The 22,601-nt window shown below is 38.3% G+C and overlaps 1 protein-coding gene across 4 annotated transcripts in view; it reads left to right on the top strand.

The window, feature by feature from the left end:
- ASPH (aspartate beta-hydroxylase) overlaps positions 1-22,601 on the top strand; it is a 202,329-nt gene that overhangs the window by 96,918 nt on the left and 82,810 nt on the right. For all 4 annotated transcript variants that reach the window (XM_057736092.1, XM_057736089.1, XM_057736090.1 and 1 more), the window contains one exon: positions 690-731. In XM_057736092.1, the coding sequence (XP_057592075.1) occupies positions 690-731 (42 nt within the window). The remainder of the gene's footprint in view (positions 1-689; positions 732-22,601) is intronic.

The raw sequence follows: 22,601 nt of genomic DNA on the forward strand, positions 1-22,601 counted from the left end.
CTCCCCCAGCGGGTTACCTGTGGATGTATGACATCCTTGAGGAGCGAGGCTAGTGTTCTCAGTTGGGTGGCATGCTGCATTCCTTTAAAGCACACAGTACCTATTATAAGTAGTATATGGCTTTAGGAGACAATAAAAATTGGGTGGACAAGCTTTGAGGAGGGCTTCTCTGGACCCAGTTTATACCCACAGAGGTACTTCTCATTGGTGGAGATGACTCCCACCACCCCTGGTCTATACCAGGAACACTCAGCCTGGCACCCAATACTTGGTTACTGCTTGGTGACTTTTATAGGTTATTCAAAATCTTAACATTTTATAACAAGTTGTATGTGTAAAGAATTCAGGATATAGGAAAATTGAATTGTTTGCCCAGAAATATTTTTCTTTTTTTAAAAAATTGAAGTATAATTAATTTATAGTGTTGTTAGTTTCAGGTGTACAGCAAAGTGATTCAGTCATATATATGCATAATTTTTCAGATTCTTTTCCATTGTAGGTTATTACAAGATATTGAATGTAGTTTCCTGTGCTGTTTATCTGTTTTATATACAGTAGTGTATCTCTTAATCCCAGGAATATTGTTCTTAAATGGTATTTATTTGAATTCACTTAAAGATAGTCCTATAATTTGAGATATTGAATCGTAACTCTCACAGTACTTATTTTGCTTTGTCTTTACTTTTCAGAAACAAATAAGAAAACAGATGATCCAGAAAAAAAAGAAAAAGGTGAGATTATCAAATCAACAGTGTCTCTGATATACATAGGGAAAAGTTATTATACTATCCATGAATAACATGATTTTATTTTATATCACTAGTTAAAATAAATGGCCAGTGGCTTTATTATTTCAATGATGTTATCAACAGACTTTAATATTCTACATAAACATTAAGAGCTAAGGCTCTGGAGAGAGAGATTGGCTTCTAATCCTAGTTTTGTCATTCACTGTACTTGCGTCTTGAGAATTACTTAACCTCTGTGCCTCAGTTTCCTCTTCTGTGATATGGGAATAATAATAATAATAGCACCAACTTCCAGAAACCATAAGACTATTGTTTACACAATAGTAATTAAATGAAAATATATGTAAAGTTCCTGAAACAGAGTCTAGCCCAGGGAAAGCAGTTAGGAAATGCTCTTATTGTCACCTTTGTTGAAAACTGTGCTAAGTAGAGAGATCCAAAGATTATTAGAACGAGCTCTTGTTTCAAGGAACTCAATTGCTGGAAGGAAAGACACGCGAACAGTTACATGCATATAGAAAAGTTCATCTCTGCCTTCCAAGAACTTATTACAGAGGCATTCTAAGAAATTTAAGAATGCAGTAGAATTTTAATTCAGCTCTCACAAAGGTTGCTCAGCAGAGTGAGGAGCTGTTTTTAAAGTTAAATTTATAAATATTGCATGGATGGTCATAGAATCGTGGTTATACTGTTAGTATCAGTTGAATGATAAAGTCGTCAATGATTAAACATTATTGGAGCTTTGGGAATGGCTTCAATTTGTAGTAATGAAAGCAGTGTTTACACTTAAAAGATACAGTTCACGAAAGGTCTGAGATCTTACTACTCAGTATGTAAATACTACTTGAGTATATGGAGTTGTGGGCCTCTGGCCATAATTTCCTAGTCCTTAGGCTGGGAACCTGGCATTTAGCTCATGCATTTTTTTTTCTGACTAGTTGTTCTAATTTTTTATTAAAGCAATATACAGATCTAATTTTTAAAGTGTGACTTATAAAGAAAAACAATATTCTTCTACCCCACTACTCTCTTCCAGCCCAACATTTTTAGTTGTTTCCTCTAGTATCTACCCATGCATTTCTTTCTTTTTTAATTGAAGTATAGTTGATTTACAATGTTGTGTTCATTTCTGCTGTAAAGTGATTCAGTTATACATATATATATATGTTGTTTTTTTAAATATTCTTTTCCATCATAATTTATCACAGCATATTGAATATAGTTCCCTGTGCTGTACAGTAGGACCTTGTTGTTATCCATTCTATATATGTAATAGCTTACATCTGCTACCCCCAACCTACCACTTCATCCCTCCCCCAACCCCCTCCCCCTGGGCAACCACAGGTCTGTTCTTTATGTCCGTGAGTCAGTTTCTATTTCATAGATAGGTTCATTTGTGTCCTATTTTAGATTCCACATATAAGTGATATATGGTATTGGTCTTTCTCTTTCTGACTTCGTTCACTTGGTATGATAACCTCTAATTGCATCCATGTTGCTACAAATGGCATTTTGTTCTTTTTATGGCTGAGTAATATTCCCTTGTATATCTGTACTACATCTTCTTTATCTGTTTATCTGTTGATGGGGATTTAGGTTGTTACCACCTACGCATTTCTTACTAACTTCTGAAATGCACAATTTTATCCTCTGTATTGGAAACTATCGGCTGATTTTTATATGTAGATGACTGGGATTTCGCCCTATCATCCTACTCACGCGAGCTCTCCACACTGCCTTACCCCCTCCACCTTCCACTGTATTCATGACTTACTCTGTTGGGTAGTGATGAGAACTAAGGAGAAAAGACAAAGCAGAGAGGAGGGTATCAGTAGCTTTTCATAGAGCGGATCACTTCCTGTCCTCCGAAACACTTCCTTGCCTTGGCCTGCTGGATGCCACAGCCTCCCGGCTGTCCTCCTATCTCCACTGTTTGCTTTTTCCCAGCCTCTTTGGGTGGATGCTCCTTATCGCCCTGACGATCAAGCACTGGAGGCCCAGGATCAGTCGTCAGAGAGTTTCTCCATCTACACACACTCCCTTGATGATCCCATCAAATCTCATGACTTTAAATATGTCTTTATGCCAAGGCAACTGCTTTAACTGCAGCCTGGGTCTCTTCCCTGGACTCTAGACAGGTATGTCCAGCTGTTTGCCTGATGGCTACCTGGTGCCCTCAGTTGGGTATCTAATAATGGCATCAAACTTAAAAGGTATAAAATGGAACTCTGGCCTTCCCGTGAAACTACACTTCTCCCGTGGATCTTCTCTTTCCTGCCTCCCTGTCATTCCATCAGCAAACCCTGTCAATCCTCTTCCAAATGGATCCTGAATCCAGCTACCTCCTGCCACCTTCCCCTCTACCACTCTGGTCCCAGCTGCCACCATCTCTTGCCTCATTATTCCACGTGCCTCCTAACTGGTCTTCCTTTGTCTCTATAATCTTTCTCAATTCGGTAGCCACAATGACCCTTTTAAAACCTAAGTCATATCATGTTGCTCAGATGCCTCCAGCATCTTCACATCTTCCGCAGAGTAAAACCAAAGTCCTTTGCAGTGGTTTACAGGCCTCACACATCAGGTTCTCACTCTCAGAAGGTCTCTGAGGAGGTTAGTGATGTGCTCAAGGCAGCTATGGGAAGACTTGGCTAAGAGCACTCTGAGCAAAGAACAAGTCTGAGCAAAGGTCCTGAGGTGGGAGTGAAGGGCCTGAGAAGCTGGAGTACCCAGGACAAGCCGAGACTGTGTGCAGAGCAGTCGGAGAGAAAGTCAGAGGCCAAACCATGGCAGAGTCAGGATGTGTTTCTTCACGCAGTGGGATACCATACCCAGCCCACGCAAGTGTCTATGCAGATCAGAGCCATTCCCATTCACACTCTGGTTGGCTTCCGGGAGGTGCACCCTGGCACTTTCTTGCAAAGGTAGAGATGGGAGGGTGGGTTGTGAGTGTCACTTATTGCAGATATGAACAGGTGCAAACCCTGCACCAGACGCCGTGCATAGTGTTTCTGTGACCACGGGCAGCTTACTCTCAGGCCTCCTTTTCCTCACTGGGGCTCCATTGCGTCCCTCCGTACTACCCGGTACCCTCTGGTACCCTCTGCATAGCTTTATCCTCCTGGAATTGTGAGCCTGAAGCGAGCTTTCCAGTGGCGTGGGAGGTAGGCTCCCTTGGCTATTTCTTCATGGAAACTGTGGGGAGAAACTGCAGCAGCTTCACCCGATCAGCTTCTCACTCTCCATCATGTAGAACTGGCCTTATATCAGTACCAACTGAGGGATGTTGGCAACTGAAGTCTTTTATTGATTGGGACATCCAGGAAGAGTCTTAGAGTTAAAAGACAGAATGAATCAACATTACTCCAGATTCGCTGAAAATTCTATTTGAACAAATTGTCAGCCTTGGAAATTCTGTCTGTTTTGTACTCAAATAGATTCATATGATGCTGTTGACTGGGAGGGCAGCAGGAAGGGGAAATATTCCATTTGTGGAATATGTAGTGAAAAAATTAAACGTTTTAATAGCCAGACTTTAATTTCATAATAATAGAAATGGAGATTTTTTTAAATGGTAATTGTAAATTTGTCTCAGGGTGAACTCTTAGGTTGTCTCGTTTTCTACTGAGTTCTCTCCCTCAAGTTCTTTATCAAAGAATCATGGATAAGAGGGGGAAGATGTTATTTTTACTTAGAATTAATAATTATATGATCTTTTTTCTTTTAGAGAATCAGGTTTAGTATATTTTGATAGAGTCATAGGTTTGGAATAGGGCTAATTTCAAAACAGGCCCTCTTTGGAGATGCCAGCTTCTTAAATTGAATCAGATTATTTACATCTGTTTTAGCTAAAACTGCTATATCAGTTTCTCCCCAATGGATATCATCTTTTCCCACACATTCTATATTCCACACCCACAGAATGTGGGTGTGAGCAGCCTAGTAATGCAATGCAAAAATGACTTATGAGAGGTCCAATTCCAATGGCTGTTTTTATCCATCCATTTATTTAGTACATATGGAGTACCTGCTATGTGCCAGGCCCAGTTTTAGGTGCTGGGGCTAAAACATTCAATGAAAACAAAGTCCCAGTTATCGTGGTACTTATAATTTATATTTTGGTGTATGTGTATGTAGGGGGGTATGTACTTTTTTAAAAATAGAATATAATATGCAGTGATAAGTTTGAAAAGGAATATATAAAACAGGAAAAGAGAACAGAGAATGACAGTGGGCTGGGGTGTTCATAGGCCTCTTGGACAGTGATGTTTGGAGATGCAGATGCAAGGGCGTGAGCTATGCAGCCATCTGGGAGAAGTGAGTTCCAAGGGTGGAAAAACATATTCATGGTCCCTCGGGGAGGTGTGCTTAGCATGTGTGAGGATTAGTGAGGAGGTCAGTCTGGCAGGTAAGGAATCTGAGGGGAGAGAGAGAGGAGTGGGTGAGATCAGAGGCATTATAGGATCCAAATCACATAAGGCTTTGAAGAAGGGCTTTGAATATGATCTCAAGTGAGATAGGAAACCATTGGGAGATTCTGAGAAGATTGATATGGTCTGCTATATGTTTCAAAATGCTTATTCTGGATGGGATATAAGATTGGAAGCAGGGAGGCCACTTAGAAGATGCTTGCAGTGGTCCAGGTGTGAGATGGTGACAACCAGGAATAGGATGTGGGGTAGACGTGGTGAGTGGTGGTAGCTTCTACGTATATTTCCATGTAAGGTCTGTAGGATTTGCTAATGGTTAGAATATGGGGTACGAGAGGAAGACAGGAGTCGAAAGTGACTCGGAGCTTCTTAAAAAGCTGTGTGTTAACAAATTCATTGAACCTTAAAAGTATGCAATATGTTACTGAATTAATACATATCAAATGTCAGTTATTAGTTGAGGATTTGTGAGCCTTTAAAGGAATTTGAGGAGCAACAGAATACCCATGCCTGCAAAACGGAATGTGTTTTTGCGTGTGTGTGTGTGTGTGTGTGTGTGTGTGTGTGTGTGTGTATTTGATAAAATTGCTTCTGGATCAGGGTCTTTTCGTGAAATTCTCCTTTGATTTAGACTAACATTTAATGTCCCACGATATTATTCATTACAATTAAGGATACGCTTATTCACTATATTTTATGAATGTCTTTAAGAAGGCATTTAAAGATTTCCTGGTTACTATTTGTATTCTTTTAAAAGTAATAGTGCCTCAACAAAACACCAGATGGCACTAGAAAACAAGTCACGCTTACACTAACAAATGACATTTGTAATGCAACTTAGAGAAAAGACTGGGATGGCTATATTATTGCCCTTAAATCAGCTTAATGCAACCAGTACCTCATATCAATATTTCTGAGTTTTCTGTGATCATAAGGAAATTAAAGACAGAGCCGGCAAGGGCAATAATCAAATCTAATTAAGAAATTTTCATGTTTTTAAAACATCAATATATCTATCTCTGAAGTATTTCCTGGGATTCTTACAACTGCATGTAACATGTTTGAGCAAAAATGGAGAACATCACCCTCCGGCTTAAAAATTAGACTCCTTAGGGCGGCACCTAAAGCATCTCGGGATCTGACTCCTGCTTATGTCTTTCATCTGTTCAAAATGGGCTTCCTTGCCTCCCCACTTCACTGTCACAAACTCCTGTTTCTCAGAATTGAGCTTAGAGTTGACCTCTACCAGGAAGACTTCCCTGACTACACCCTCATCTCCCACCCCAAACCAGAAGATGTGCTTCTCCTCTCTGTTCCCAAGAAACGTTGTGTTTCAAATTTTTGACACATATTTTGAGACTTCCCCTTAATTTTTAGACAAAAAACCTTCTTAAGGGTGAGAACCATGACCTCCTCCACCCTTGTATTAGTCAAGGTTCTCCAGAGAAAGAGAACCAATTGTGTGTGTGTGTGTGTGTAGAAAGAAACACAGACACAGAGAGATGTATTTTAAGGAATTGGCTCACGACACTGTAGAGGCAGCAGGTCTAAAATCTGCAGGGCAGGCAGGCAAGCTGGAGTCCCAGAAGAGAGTTGATGTTGCAGCTCAAGGCCAAAGACATTCTGGAGGCAGAATTCCCTCTTTCTTGTGGGGGGAGGGGTGTCAGTCTTTTTCTTTAGGCCTTCAACTGATGGGATGAAGCCCGCTGACATTATGGAGAATAATCAGGTTTACTCAGAGTTTACTGATTGAAATGTTAGCCTCATCTAAAAAATATCTTCTCATCTAAAAAAATACCTTCACAGCAACATCCGGATAAATTTGACCAAATATCTGGGTACCATAGCCTAGTTAATTTGATGCATAGAATTAACCATTACGTCTCTCCAGTGGCAATTAACCATTACACAGTAGGAGATGAATAAATAGTTATGGTATGAAAAAGTGTGGTTAATTCCATTCCCTTTAATTGCCTCTTCATCTGATGGTGATAATATGAGGTGCAAATAGCCTAAATGGTGGACAGGGAGAATTATAAACAGAATATCCAAGTATGAATGAACTTTTAAGTGTCTACAGTATACATTTCAAGTTATTTTCACATAGGTTCTCATTTAGTCCTTATCAAAAAATCTTGTGAATTAAGCATTTTTTAGGCATTATCTCAAATTTTTTTTCTTCTCTCTCTCTCCACTATTTGTGGTATTCCAATTAATTACATATTGGACTGCATGGTACTGTCTCATTGGTTTTGAAACTTTGTTCATTTTTTTTCCCTTTGTATTGCATAATTTCTATTGCTCTATCTTCAAGTTCAGTGCTTCTTTCTTTTGCCATTTCAAATCTACTGTTGAGCCCATCTAGTAAAAATTTCATTCCAGCTACTGTTCTTTTCAGCTCTAGATTTCCAATTGCTGCTTTTTTATAGTTTCCACTTCACAGTCAAGATTTCATATTTGTTCACTTATTAATACCTTGTTTTTCTGTCATTCTTTGTACTCATTTATAATCACGGATTTGAGGTGTTTTTCTAATAAATCTGATATCTGGGCAGACTCAAAGGCGGTTGCTATTAACTACTGTTTTTTTCCTGATTATGGGTCAGGAGAATTTTTTTTCTTTGCATGTCTAGTAATTTTTGGTCAAAAGCTGGACTGTGTATGTTATATGTTGTAGCAACTCTGCAATTTGTTTTGCTTTTTTCTGGGAATTGTTGGTGTCTAGGACACAGGTCTGGGCTCAAACTGAAAACGTCTGTCTCCCCTGCAGTGGGAAGCAGCTGCTGCCTCTGCTCAGGTTTTTTGGCTTCTAACTGCTGTTTTTACGTCTAGCCCTTTGGTGGGTGGGGGTGGAGGTGCCCTGTGCCTGCATAATTTACTGGTCTGCTGAAGATCTGGGCAGAATTCGCACTCACTTTCTGCGGCTTGCTTCTGGGATTTCCCTTTGCATCTGGGACTCCCCATCTAAGTTTCTGGTTGCTTTGCCAGCCCCACCTTCTGCTCAGGTTATACCTCAAGCCAGTAGGATGTCTATTTTCTGCTACTCAAACTGCGTGAGAAATGTATTCCGGCAAAATACAGCAGACTTACAGATTTTACGAGAAGCGGTTCTGTTTCTCGAAGATCGATTCCTGCAGTAGTGTGCCTCTGCAGAGGCCCCCGATGTTGCTTGCCTCCCAGCCTTCAGGCCTCTGTGGAGTCCTCTCTTCACGGAATAGGGCGAACCTGTGTGACCCAGAGGGCACTGCAGAGAGGACAGAATGTGGCTTCCAAGGCTAGGTCGTAGGAGACATTGCAGCTCTTGCCTTGCTCTCCTCTGGATACCTGCTCTGGGCGGAACCAGCTGCCGTGTGATGAGGATACACAAGCAGCCCTTTAGGCAGGTCTATGTAGCAAGCAACTTGTGTAAGATAATAAATGTTTATGGTGGTTGTAAGCTGCTACGTTTAGGGGTAGTTTGGTTTGCAGTCATGTATAATGAATCCATCCTCTTCGAGTTTCTGCTTGCTTTTTCACCAGCCTCCCTGGAGCTACCCACAAAGATGGAAAGTTATCCATCAACCAGGGATTTGGGCAGAGTTAACTCTCAGGATCTCAGCCCTCTGTGGCTCTCCTGCTTCCAAAATTTCTCCTTTAAGTTTCTATCTTCTCTGTTGCTCTGAATGCCGCTCTCTGGCCCCTTCAGTATAGAAGGACACTGCCCATGCAAGAAAACCACAAACTCATCATTATTACCCAATGTAGAAACAATCTTTCAAGAACAAACTCTTCTATTTTTAAGTTTCTCCCTGTCTTTGGTCATTTTCCAGTGCCTTCAAATAGTTATTTTAATGTTTCAGGGATATTTCATTGATTTAATGAGTGAAATATGAATACTGACCCTCTCTGAATATTGGAGAAGCTGGATATCTCCAATTTGTAGCCCATTCTCGATTCCCTTGCTGTGAACTGCCTCTTCATATTTTAGTTTAAAGAAATTTTTCTTCTTGATTTTCATTGGTTTCATTTGTTTTACTGATATTAATCTCTTGTTGGTTTTTGTATTACCAAAATATTTTCCGGATTGGTTTTTAATCTATTAACTTCATGTACAATGCCTTATGGGTACATAATCGTTGGAAATAAATGAGTGTATGAAAGAATACATGAGAGAATGGTGTTCACTGGTCTCTTTTGGTACTTTGAACAGATCTAACAATGTCTCCTAGTTTTCATATATTTTTCTATTATAAAATAATAAAATATGTACAAAAACATTGGACAGCCTTGAGTCGGATGGCTTTGGCTTGCGAGCTTGGGGAGGGTGAGGCAAAGAAAATATTCCTCCCTCAAAGCATTTACTTGTTATCTTATTGAGATAAGAGCTATAGTTCCAGGCTGTGGTGATACTTGTCATCAAGTGTCAATTATTTGGTCTCTTAGGGCCCTTTTCATTGATGTACATGGGCTTGACCAAGTCATCACTGCCTTGAACTTAGTTCCTGCACGGTCAGTGTATGTAGGTCTTCTGTCTTTTAGCTGTCGATTGGAGGTGCTTTGGTTCACTGTCTCTAGCAGTCCCTAAAACACTATATGTTTTTCATTATTAGTAAGAGCAACCCATTTAAATGTAACACAGGCTGGTGGTTCCATTCAGATCACACCACTACGGCTGCGTAATTTCCCCTAAATGTGTAAAAGCAATGTAGCAATAGCGCTCTTAAACCAACTTAGGGCAAGGCTTTGAGAAAACAGTCTCTCTCCCACCCTTGCAGCTGTGAAAAGAGGTTATGAGATAACTGCTGTTAAAGATTTATTATAGTCATTACATTCAACAGCTACAGTAGTTGTAGTGGTTCCTAAAATATACCAGCAGTTATTGTCTGATTACTTCTCCAGATAAGTTAATTATAGGAGATTTCTGACTCTTGTAGAAGTCTGATTTAGAGAGAAGTTTAATTACTGCAATTTTAGTGATTTCAGTAAGCTCAGCATATATTACCAATCTCAGCAAGTGGAGCAGAGTTTTTTTTAGCTGTGTTGAAGTACGCATTTGCTTTGTTTTTATTTTTCATTTCATGATTTTTAACTGTATTGTTGCACGAGCGATCATTCAGGCACCTGTTTCCACTGGGGTGGATCTTCAGTGAGATCCACCGCAGGACAATAATAGCAAATTCTTTGTTGCCATTAAAATCCCATTCTAATGCTTCCCATTGAGCACTCAGCATTTTACAGTGCTCATTTCTGTAATGATCGTGACAACGTGAGCAGGGAAGGAAAATAGGGGTCTTAAGGAAAAAACTCAGATATTAGTGTGTTTTGAAAATTACCATTAGAATCTAAATTTTCTTTTAATTGATGGGAAATGAGACCCTGTCTTCAAATCAGAATAATCCACTTTTTTGTGTATTAACACACTATTTGTATACCAAAGCAAATTAAAGAGTGACATATTAACCACATGTGCCCAAGCTAGCTTAAAACTGAGCTTTCAAAAAATGTGCCGTAAAAAGACAGCGCTATCAGTAGTTGAATATATTCATTTATTTAAACAAGACTTCAAATTGCAGAGTGCATTAGTTTGAAAAATGCATTACTGAAAATTATCTCAGTCTGATTACAGAGCTCTTCCCCACAGCATTTTTCATTCTTCTGGTATGATGGTAGATTGTACTGACATTTACGGCAGTAATTCTTGCCATATGTTTATGTTTTGCAGTAAAAAATCAAATATGTGTTGACAATAGACAGTATTAGTAATAGTGAAAATAAATCAAATCCTTTCTGTTTCAGTTTGGGTGATTTGATTACATTCTGCCTGGGAAGCCAGTCTGTTTATCCTTAACACCATGTCAGTCCTGCTTTTCTCCTTTGCTAGAATGTTCTTTCTACTTTCTCCCTATTTACTTAGATCCTACAGCCCTTTGCTGTTATTGAGGCTGCTCGGCAGTGGCCAGAGCAGCGTGGGAATGCCTGGAGCCTACGGGCACGCAGACTCTCAAGAAAATTAGGCACGAGCAGCAGGTGGCGTCCAGGAGGCCAGGCAGTAGGCGACAGGCACATAGGTCTTAGGAATGGGGTTCCTTCGAATCCCACTATCACAGGAATTTGGGAAAAGACCACAAGAAAAGCTAGGAGTGGGAAGGTGTTTGCTGACAGAGTATTTTCATGTAGAGGTGTAGCACTGAAATACTCCAGAGGCCCTGGCACAGCCATTGCCCCACTGCCAGCCCCACTATAGACTCTTTAAAAAATAATAATAATAATAATAATTTTATTTATTTATTTATTTATTTATTTATTTATTATTTATTTATTTATTTATTCATTCATTGGCTGTGTTGGATCTTCATTGCTGCCCACAGGCTTTCTCTAGTTGCGGCCAGCAGGGGCTACTCTTCCTTGCAGTGCGTGGGCTTCTCATTGAGGTGGCTTCTCTTGTTGCGGAGCATGGGCTCTAGGTTCTTGGGCTTCAGTAGTTGCATCACATGGGCTCCGTAGTTGTGGCTCATGGGCTTAGTTGCTATGAGGCATGTGGGATCTTCCTGGGGCAGGTATCGAACCCGTGTCCCCTGCATTGGCAGGCAGATTCTTAACCACTGTGCCACCTAGGAAGTCCCCTGCCGTAGACTCTTAGGAGTTGGTCCAGGATGGTGGCAGCAGGGCACAAGCTTGGGGCCTGGCTGTGCCTCACACACAGAAGCTGTTCAGCATGGAATGGCTCATTGCCATGGACTCATTCTTGGGTTGCTAGGGAGAAGTTTTTAAAGTCTCTTTTCTGTTAAAGTCATAAGAAAACATCACTGAGGTAGTTAAAGGAATCTATTTCATACATCCTCCAAATTATTCACTACTAGAGATATTAATCATTTAAGGTAAATATGCGGCAACTTCTATTGCAAATTCTAAACTTATTTCAAATCATAAGTACATTTGTGCACTTGATTATGGAAGAATCAGAAAACACTGATTTTGCCTTTGAATTAATTTTTAAGAAGTCAGCTCGTGTGGGAGAAGGGAGTAAGGGTAGTAATTGCTTATATTCTAACACATTTCTTTTACAGGAGATTCCCTTGTGTTGGGTGAAGGTATAGTCCTGGCCACCCGTCTGTGTGTTGACTTCTTAAAGAACAGACATGGGAACTGAGTCAAGGGACAACAGCTTCTAGCTAAGAGGGATGGTTCATTACATTAACCAACTTTTCAGCTTCGTTTGTTTGCCATGCTCTGTAGAGTGCCCTGAAAATAAAGCAAATAAAAAACTACAGTATGAGGGGGCAGAGGTTATGAGCAAAATGTGGTGGGAACACTAAGGAGGGAATAGCTCACTGCTGGGGGTGGGGGGGTCGAAAGAACTGATGTCTTCATAGAGGGGTGACATTTGGGCTGGTCTTCAGTTAGTGACCAAGGGGTTGTATCCATGCAGTTCTCTTTGCATAGAACTGAGAATTCAGATACCTAATTCTTTTTAATGACAGGGATGACGGGTTAAGAAAAACAACTCCTGGGTGTTTCTGCGCACACACACAGAGCTCATCTTAACTCCAAGAGCAGCACTACTAGGGTATCACAGGAATGCTCTCTATGGAACAGTTGACATTGATTAGAGTCCCATTTTGAAACTCTTGACACTACCACTTTTGGGGAAATTTTTCATAATTCTTTTTTTTTTTTTTAAATATCTGGTGACTTTTTAAGTACTTTCTCTCCTTTAATTTTTCAGTACCATTGATGGTAGCTTCTGTTTGTTGCTTTCCTGGTTCATGTAATAGATTAAATTAGAGCCTATTTCTAGCACTATGCATATATTGTTTGTTTGGAGCCTTCAGGGCCAGTTAGCTACCATGATTATATAATATCAACTCTGCTCAAGTTGTGCAAAGCACTTAAAACTAAACTTGAAATAAAGGTGGATGGAATCTGTTTATATAGCAGGACGCCGTTAATTGTTATCCTTTACATAAAAGCCAAGGTTTGATAAAGATGTGTTTCAGGTAATTGCCTTGATTTTTATGCTTCATTGAAGTTTGTTCTTCTCCCTCAAGGATCTTTGTGCATTGATACCGCCGTATTAGTGATGTCATTACTAATATCTTTCATCCAGTCCTAGGGTGGAAGTAGCATTAATTGTACATTATAGCTTCTACATAAAACTAATGAACTTGGGTGAGCTTTTCATTTCGGTGCCTTTTCACTTTGATTCATACTCCATCTTGCTTTTTAACTACTGCCATGAGTCCCATGTGCATTTTTCTGCAGTATATTTTTTTTGTGGCACTTGCAGATAGTCAGAGACTCAAGCAGCATAGGATGCAGTAGGGCGTATGTTGTGGCATTAATTGCATACCTCTGTGCTTGGCGAGGAAGGAGGCCAGGGGCAGATTGTCTTTTACCCCCTGAGAAGTATGATAGTAGCTCAACAATGCACTTCTTGGATTATTTCCCTGTGATGATAAAACACAAGGGAAGAGACTTGTTAGAAAGAGAGAAAAAACCCAATATTTTAAAATTCCCTCTTAGATTAATAGTCTCTAACATACTTAGTGTGCTGGCACTGGAGTGATGGGAAAACTCACACGGTGTGTCCATTCTCAGTCAATCATCTTAGACTGAATTTGGGGTTTGATCTGTTTTGTTTTTAGATTAAAGGATGTAGCTGAATGTGGTGTTTGGAGGTTGAAGCCCATAACCACATTACTGGAAATTTGGAGAAATGAGAATTATTCAGCCTGCATCAGCCTTTAAAGGAGCCATCATTTTTTTTCTTTCTTTCCACAAACAATTCCCTCCTGCTTATTTCAGTTCCTCTTACTAGAGTGAAGTCACTTGATAGAAGTAGGAAACTGCTGTAGTACAGTGAAAGCGGTCCTTTTCCAGGAGTTTTAGTGTCAGCTCTATGAATTCTTATTGCCATTTGATCTTGAACTTCTTATTTGCTCTTTGATCTTCAACAAGTAAGTCTCTTAGCCGCTTGGAGCTTTTCTTTCCCTATGTGTAAAATATGAAGATCCTGCCTGCCCTCCTGCAGTTTGGGGTAGGTTGGGTGACAGTTTCGCTTTGTCACTAGTGTCATGCTATACAAACAGGAGCAAGCATTATCATTACTTTTTCTCCTGTTACTATTTTATATTCAATGTCTGTGATCCCCAAATCCAGATGCTGTTTAATACTGTTTATTTGTATATGTTCCTTTTCTAAGAGGCTCTTGATGAAGCTGATAAACTTAATCCTCACAGCATCCCAATATATTTAATGTCTTAAGTGCAAGAGGAGAATACTGTTTCTTCAGAGATGTTCCTTTAAAAAGTGTTTATATGTAGAAAATGAACATCTCCACGCTGAATAAGGTGTGAGAATATTGGAGAGCTACTTGAGGAATGCTATAGTGGCATCTCATTAAAGAGTAAGTTATGCTTTCCTTCTGCCTCGAGTGTTAAAGCTTTATTAACACTGCTTTGGAAAACAGCTAACTAAAAAAGCTAAATGCTTAAGGGATTTATTATAAAACTCAATCGTGCCATTAATTTCCACGTGTGCTTTAAATTACTTTGATAAAATAATATATTCAGCAAGGAAGCAAGTTCCTGCTTCTCCCATGTGTCCGCCTGATTGTGCTATTGGTAGCTCATTCTTTAATTAAACCTGTCCACAGATAGGATCAGCTAAAGTACCTACTGTATAGTTTTCATTCCCAGTGTGCAAGTTTAAAACCCTGGTAAAGGAGAGTTTGCCATCTGTTAAAACCCAAAACATGCGATGTGCCGTTGCATAAAAATAAGCTGCATGTTATTCATAAAAAGAATCACAACGTAGATCCTATCTTTTGGCTGATAGTTATCTGTGATGTTTTAGAATGTCGCCACCTCCTCTCTAAGTGACAGCGTGCTGAATAGTGCATTCTGTTAAAAAACATGATCATCTAGACACACTGAAAGTAATAGATGCATTTTTATTCAAGCGAAGATAGATTTGTCTGAATGTAAGTTTTACTGGTGAGAAATTACAGCTTTTTTCTTTGATATTGGTAAATATAATTATTTCTAAGAGTTTTATTTTCAAATTTTCTTTTCCCCTAAAATTTAACCATTTCATTTAGCCAGGAATTTGATTCTCTCCCTGCACTGCCATTCCCTCAGCCCTGTGACAGCTTCTCTTCAGACTCTTACAATCACTTCCACTTCTTTTTTTCTTGTTGAAGTATAGTTGATTTATAATGCTGTGTTAGTTTCAGTTGTACAACAGTGATTCAGTTATATATATATGTATATATATATGTATATTCATTTTTGGATTATTTTCCTTTATAGGTTATTACAAAATATTGAGCATAGTTCCCTGTGCTATACAGTAGGTCCTTGTTGGTTATCTATTTTGTATATAGTAGTGTGTATCTGTTAATCCCAAATCCTAATTTATCCCGACCTGCCCCCCACCCCGTTTCTCCTTTGGTAACCATAAGTTTGTTTTCTATGTCTGTGAGTCTATTTCTCTTTTGTAAATAAGTTCATTTGTATCATTTTTTTTTAGATTCCACATACAAGTGATATCATATGATATTTGTCTTTCTCTGTCTGACTTACTTCGCTTAGTATAATAATCTCTAGATCCAGCCATGTTGCTACAAATAGCATTATTTCATTCTTTTTTTTATGGCTGAGTAATATTCCATTGTATAGGGCTTCCTAGGTGGCGCAGTGGTTAAGAATCCGCCTGCCAACGCAGGAGACACAGGTTTGATCCCTGCTCCAGGAAGATCCCACATGCCACGGAGCAACTAAGCCCGTGTGCCAAAAAAAAAAAAAAAAAATATTCCATTGTATATATATATACACCACATCTTCTTTATCCATTCATCCAGCCATGGACATTTAGGTTGCTTCCGTGTCTTGGCTACTGTGAATTATCTTGCTATAAACATTGTACTGCATGTATCTTTTCAAATTATGGTTTTCTCCGGATATATGCCCAGGAGTGGGATTGCAGGATCACATATGGTAGTTCTATTTTTAGTTTTTTAAGAAACTGCCATACTGTTCTCCATAGTGGCTATACCAATTCACATTCCCACCAATAGCATAGGAGGGTTCCTTTTTCTTCACAGTCACTTCTACTTCTACTCTTTGCCTTTCCACTTACATGTATTCACGACAAGAGAAACTTCCTAAGATGCAGATTATCTGTGGTCATTCATTAAAAGCATCAGTAACCGTTGCCTGTGGAACAGAGCCGGAATTGCTCAGAAAGTTGCTCAAGAAACTCCGTAGTGTGGCTCTGAGCCATCTGTTGTAGTCTTGACCCCCCCCATTCCTCACCCAGAGCCCTGTGAAATTCCACCAGACTTTCCACAGATCCCTGAACTGGCCTCTTTCACGTTTCCACCTCCATATTTTCCTCTTCCCATGGAAGATTTTTCTCTGCTTCTGTCTCATCCCAAGTTAGATCTGTGCTGCAAGACAAACACCAAAATTCTTCCTTAACTCTTACCTTATTGTTCCTATTAGAAGGAATACTTTGTTTCTTTGTGTTCCCAAAGTATTTTGTAATTCTTATTTTGCCGATAATTTTCAACGTTCTATTCTAGTCATTAATTTACTTTTTTCCCTTTCTAATGTCAATCATCTGAGATTCGTCTTAGTCTTTTTGAGCTGCTGTAACAAAAATACCGCAAACCGGGTGGCTTATCAGAAACGTATTCCTCACTGTCCTGGAGGCTGCGGAGTCCCAGGACAAAGCACCTGCAGACTTGGTATCTGGTAAGAAGTCTGGTTTGTGGAAAGCACCTTCTTGCTGTGTCCTTACTTGATAGAAAGGACTAGGGAACTCTGTGGAGTCTCTTTTACGAAGCACTAACCCCATTCCTGAGTGGACCCTTCATGACCCAATCACCCCCAAAAGGCCCCACTTCCTTACACCATTAACATATGAGTTTTAGGAGGAGAAAAATATTCAGTCTATAGCAGGATTATATCCAGATCATTTTTGTGTCCCCTACATTAACCAGCATAATACTTTGTGAGGTATTTCATAAACGTTTGTCAAAATGGTTTAAAAACTGATGTACACATTCCTCTAAAGAATCTATAATAACCAAATAAATGCAGTGGAGAAATTTAAGTCAGAGCAGATTTTCAGATTCAGTCATTCCATCAGAATTTACTGAAAAGATTCTTTCCCACTCAATTGCCTTTGCACCTCCATTGAAAATGTTCTTATACACATGGCTCTATTTCTGGCCTCTATTCAGTCCCATTGATCTGTTTATCTGTCTTGATACCAATACCACATTGTCTTGATTAATCTGGCTTTATAGGAAATCTTGAAATCATAGAATTTCAAACTTCTTTTTCACAGTTGTTTTGGTTATAGTAGAGTTTGGTTATAGTATAGTCGAGGTTCTAGTATTTGTTTTGGTTATGGTAGACTACTATAACCAAATGAATTTTAAAATTAGTTTGTCAATTTCTACCAAATAAAAAAGCCTGCTAGGATTTTGACTGAGATTGCATAGAATCTATATAGTTATTTGGGGTGAATTGACATTTTTACTATGTTGAGTCTTCTGATCTCTGAGTTTGGTATGTCTCTCTATTTAAGGTCTTTTAAAATTTCTCTCAGAATTCTTTTATACTTTTTCATGTACAGATGTTTTACAACTTTTGTCAGATTTATTTTTAAGTGTGTTATATTTTTGGATGCAATTATAAGTGGTATTAGTTTATAATTTCAATTCCTTCTTGTTTGTTATTGGTATATAGGAAGAAAATTGATTTTTCTATACTGATCTTGGAGCCTTGCTAAACCAACTTATATATTCGAGTAGTTTTCTTCTAGTTTCTATCAGATTTTCTACAAAGATATTTATGTACCTCTAAATAAGGACAGTTTTACTTCTCTGTTTTCAATCAGGATGCTTTTTCTTTCTTTTTCTTGCCTGATTCAGTGGCTAGAACTTCTGGTAGAATTTCAAACAGAACTTATGAGAGTAGACATCTTTATCTTATTCCTGATCTTTGGAAGAAACAAATCAACATTTCACCATTAAGTATGATGTCAGCTGTAGATTTTTCATAGATGCTCTTTATGATATTGAGAAAGTTTCCTTCTGTTTCTACATTACTGAGAGCTTTCATCAGGGATGGGTTTTAGATTCAGTCAAAGACTTTCTGTGCCTAATAAAATGATCATATGGTTTTTCATTTTTATTGTATTAATATGATAAATTACATAGATTGATTTTCATATATTAAACTGTGTACATTCCTGAGATAAATTTCATGATACATTATCCTTTGTATATGTTGTTGGATTTACTTTGCTAAAACTTTGCTTAGAATTTTTTATATCTGTGTTCATAAAGAAAATCGGGGTGTAGTTTTCTTCTCATGTAATGTCTTTGCCTGGTTTGGGTTTCACAGTAATACTGACCTTACAGAATGAGTTGGGTAGCAATCCCTCTTCTCTGAGCACTAATGTATTATGTATTATTTCTTCTTTAAATGTTTGGTGGAATTCACCCATGGAATGACTGGGCCTAGAGTTTTCTTTGTGCTAAGCTTTTTAATTACAAATCCAATTTCTTTAATTGATGTAGGATATTCAAGTTATTTATTTCTTCTTGAGTAATCGTTAGTAGTTTCTGTCTTTCAAGACTTGTGTCTATTTTATCTAATTTGTTGAATTTCATTGGCATAACATTGTTCATAATATTCTCATATTACCCTTTGAATCATCGTAGGATCTATAGTGACTTCACCTGACTTATTCCTGATATTGGTTATTTGTGTCTTCTCTCTCTTTTTACTGATCAGTCTGGCTGGGGTCTTATCAGTTTATTTATCTTCTCCCAAAATCAGCTTTAATTTTATTGACTTTATTATTTTTTTACTTTCTAAGCTATTGATATTTTCTCTGATCTTTATTGTTTCCTTTCTTCTACTGCTTTAGGTTAATTTGCTGTTCTTTTTTTAGTTGTTTAAGGTGGAGGCTTGGAAAATATTCTGTGTGCGTTTGCAAAGATGTGTGTTTTGCTATTGTTGGGGGAAGTGTTCTAGAAATATCAGTTAGGTCAACTTGGTTTATACTCTATTCACATCTTTATCCTTGCTGATATTCTTTTTACTTCTGAAGTCAACTGTTTAGTGAGACGTAGCAAAATCTCTGATGGATTTGGAGATTTTTCTGTTCTCTTTATAGCTCTGTCAGTTTTTGATTCATGCATTCAGAAGCTCAGTTACCAGAGGCATAACCATTTAGATTATAATGTTCTCCTAGTGAATTGACTCCTTTATCCTGATGAAATGACCTTTGTCACATCTCTTCTCTGTTCCTTCTTTTTCCCTTTGCCTTCCTCTGGAGTAATTGAATAAATTTTATGATTCCATTTTATCTCCTTTGTTGGGTTGTTAGCTACAATTCTTTGTTTTGTTACTTTAGTGATTGTTCTAGGGTTTATGGAATACATTCCTTTTTTTAAAAATTTATTTATTTATTTATTTATTTATTTATTTATTTATTTATTTATTGGCTGCTTTGGGTCTTCGTTGCAGCACACGAGCTTTCTTTAGTTGCAGCGAGCAGGGGCTACTCTTCATTGTGGTGCACAGGCTTCTCATTGCGGTGGCTTCTGTTGTTGTGGAGCACGGGCTCTAGGCGCATGGGCTTCAGTAGTTGTGACACATAGGCTCAATAGTTGTGGCTTATGGGCTCTAGAGTGCAGGCTCAGTAGTTGTGGTACACAAGCTTAGTTGCTCTGTGGCATGTGGGATCTTCCCAGCCCAGGGATTGAACCCAAGTCCCCTGCATTGGCAGGTGGATTCTTAACCACTGCACCACCAGGGAAGTTCTGGAATACATTCTTAACTCATTACAGTCTACCTTCAAGTGAGATTATACTGCTTCACATGCACTGTATAGAACCTTACAATAATATAGTAATAAATAATATAATAATAAATAATAATAAGTTCCTTCTCCCCTTGGAATTTGTGCTACTGTTGTCAGACATTTTACTTTTACATATGCTCTAAAGCCTACACTACATGGTTATGATTTTTGTTTAAACAATTATTTTATTTAAAATCATCATCTTTTAAAGACTTTTAAATAATAAGGGAGAAATCTTATGTTAACTCATGCACTTACCATTGCCAGTCCTTCCATTTTTTGTGTGTGTAGATCCATATTCCCCACCATTATTATTTTCCTTCTGCCTGAAGGATGTCATTTAACATATCTTGCAATGCAAGCCAGTTGGTAATGAATTCTTTCAGCTTTTGTATATCTTTGCTTCGAGAGACATTTTTGCCAGGTATAGAATTCTCAGTTGACTTTTTTTTCTGTTCATACTTTAAAAATATTGCTTCACTCTCTTCTCCCTTTCATTTTTTCTAGTAAGAAATCTGTTACCTTCATATTGTTGTTTCCCTGTATGTAACATGTCTATTCTGTCTACATTTAGAGTTCTCTTTTTATCACTGGTTTTAAAAAATTTGATTCCTGTCTCTCAGGGATCACTGCCCTTTATTATCTGATATTCAGTGTCTTGCAAACCATTGTTTCATACATGATATGGAAATATTTGGAGATCTGATTTGCCTTGAAAGTATGCGCTCAGCCTCAGTGTTTGAAAATAATATCCCTTTCTGCTTTGTGTTATTTCCACTACATCTATTTCAGAAAAGCAATGGCTTTATTTTTCAGTATATTGAATTACAGGTTTATGTCTCTGTTACTAATCCATATTCACATTTGTCTGTAATTAAAAGCTGGCCATTTAAACATGTATTTTCTACTTGTTAAAATATCAGAAATCATTTGCCGCTTTATCATCCTGCTGTTGCCTGAGTAAACACAACCATTTCCCATTCTCCAGAGATCCAGATCTTTACAGTTGGGTTGCTTGTTGAAAGCTTGTGATCATCCTAGCATGTCTACCACACTCCTACAAATCAGGATCAATACATTCTGTAACATCAGGTTTTCATTTTTGTCACACAGGGAGAGACTCCAAAGGCATTCTTGGGATTTCTCTCACTACAGTGGTCAAATTGTATTGAAAGGTTTCCACTTGGGTTTGGTGAAATCTTCTATGTTGTCTAAGAAATGTGAGTCAGATGTAAACATCTGTCTTAAAAGATTTAATAATCAAAACCAGCCAATATCAATGCTGACAAACACCAGTCAAACGTAGAGATCCTTGTTGACATCTGAGCAATCAAATCAAAATCAAGGTAGTGTTAGAAACTTAAGCTTACAAATACCTACATTATTCACTTATATGACATATTGATCTTTAGATATATCTGAGATGTTGCAGAGCAGAGTTACCTATACTTTTTTTTCTTTAGTAGAGTTTCTTGTCACTTCCTAACCCTAACCCTAACCTTAACCCACCCTCTTCATGATTCTTATTTGAAGCTGCTTAGGAGCTTCTATTTTGTTTAAGGTTCCCCTGGTGATACTGATATGCAGCCAGGCTTGAAGATTCTTGTTTTATTTGACATTACCGGGAAATCAGTAGAAACAGATATTTAAAGGTGACTTTAAAGACCTTTATGCACTATTTAAACAAAATTAATAAAATTTGATAGATACTTTTCTAAAGTACTTTTTATGCCTCTCTGCCTTTTTAAATTATATGCTGCACACAATTTAACTTTCTTTGGTGATTGGAGACTGTTGTGCTCATTTTAACGAACATCAGTTACTGTGCAGGGATACCTATTCAGGCTGTTGAAGTACATAGCACTGTTTACCTATACACAGTTTGACCCGTATTGGAAGGCTTTTTGAGCTGGGTTCATTTCTGATGTCTTTCTTACTTCAGTCTGTTGGCTTTTACTTCCTACTGATGAGTGTATATCTGTTTCAAGCAAGCCTCACTTTTTTCTAATTCACTTGTAGTAAGTCGAAGGTGCTAGCCTCTAGAACCAGAAGATCAAGATTGTTAGAATTGTATCTAAAATAAAATTTGGGGAAGATGGCTATTCTCTTGTGGAACAGTGAATATGGAGATGAAATTCATAGTGTCTGAAGCAGCTGTTGGTAAGCCTGTGGACCGCCTTGGCACTGAAGGGGTTTCTGTTATGTATAGAAAACACATCGCTTAGCGTCTCTGAAATTTCTAATTTAACATATGGGGTCACATCTGTTAAAGGATTATTACTCTAGAAGGGGAGTGATGTATAATTTATTAAAATAATCCTGTGGGGAGAGAGCAGACTACATTTAATAAACCAGGATACTTGCTGGAGCCATGGACTGCTCCCAACTGAATCTCACAGTAGTTCAATAGCAGGGGCAGATGAAAACAATTGCCCTTTAGGTAACGCTTACCGTGTTGTAGTAGTTAGTGTCTCTCAGCAGAAAAACATTTGTGTTATCTGTTTGGTTTAAGCTTTGAATATTGAACTCCTGCTGGCATGTAGTTGATATTTAATTCTTA

Source organism: Hippopotamus amphibius, chromosome 5, assembly GCF_030028045.1.
Source record: "Hippopotamus amphibius kiboko isolate mHipAmp2 chromosome 5, mHipAmp2.hap2, whole genome shotgun sequence".
In the NCBI taxonomy this organism is placed as follows: Eukaryota; Metazoa; Chordata; class Mammalia; order Artiodactyla; family Hippopotamidae; genus Hippopotamus; species Hippopotamus amphibius.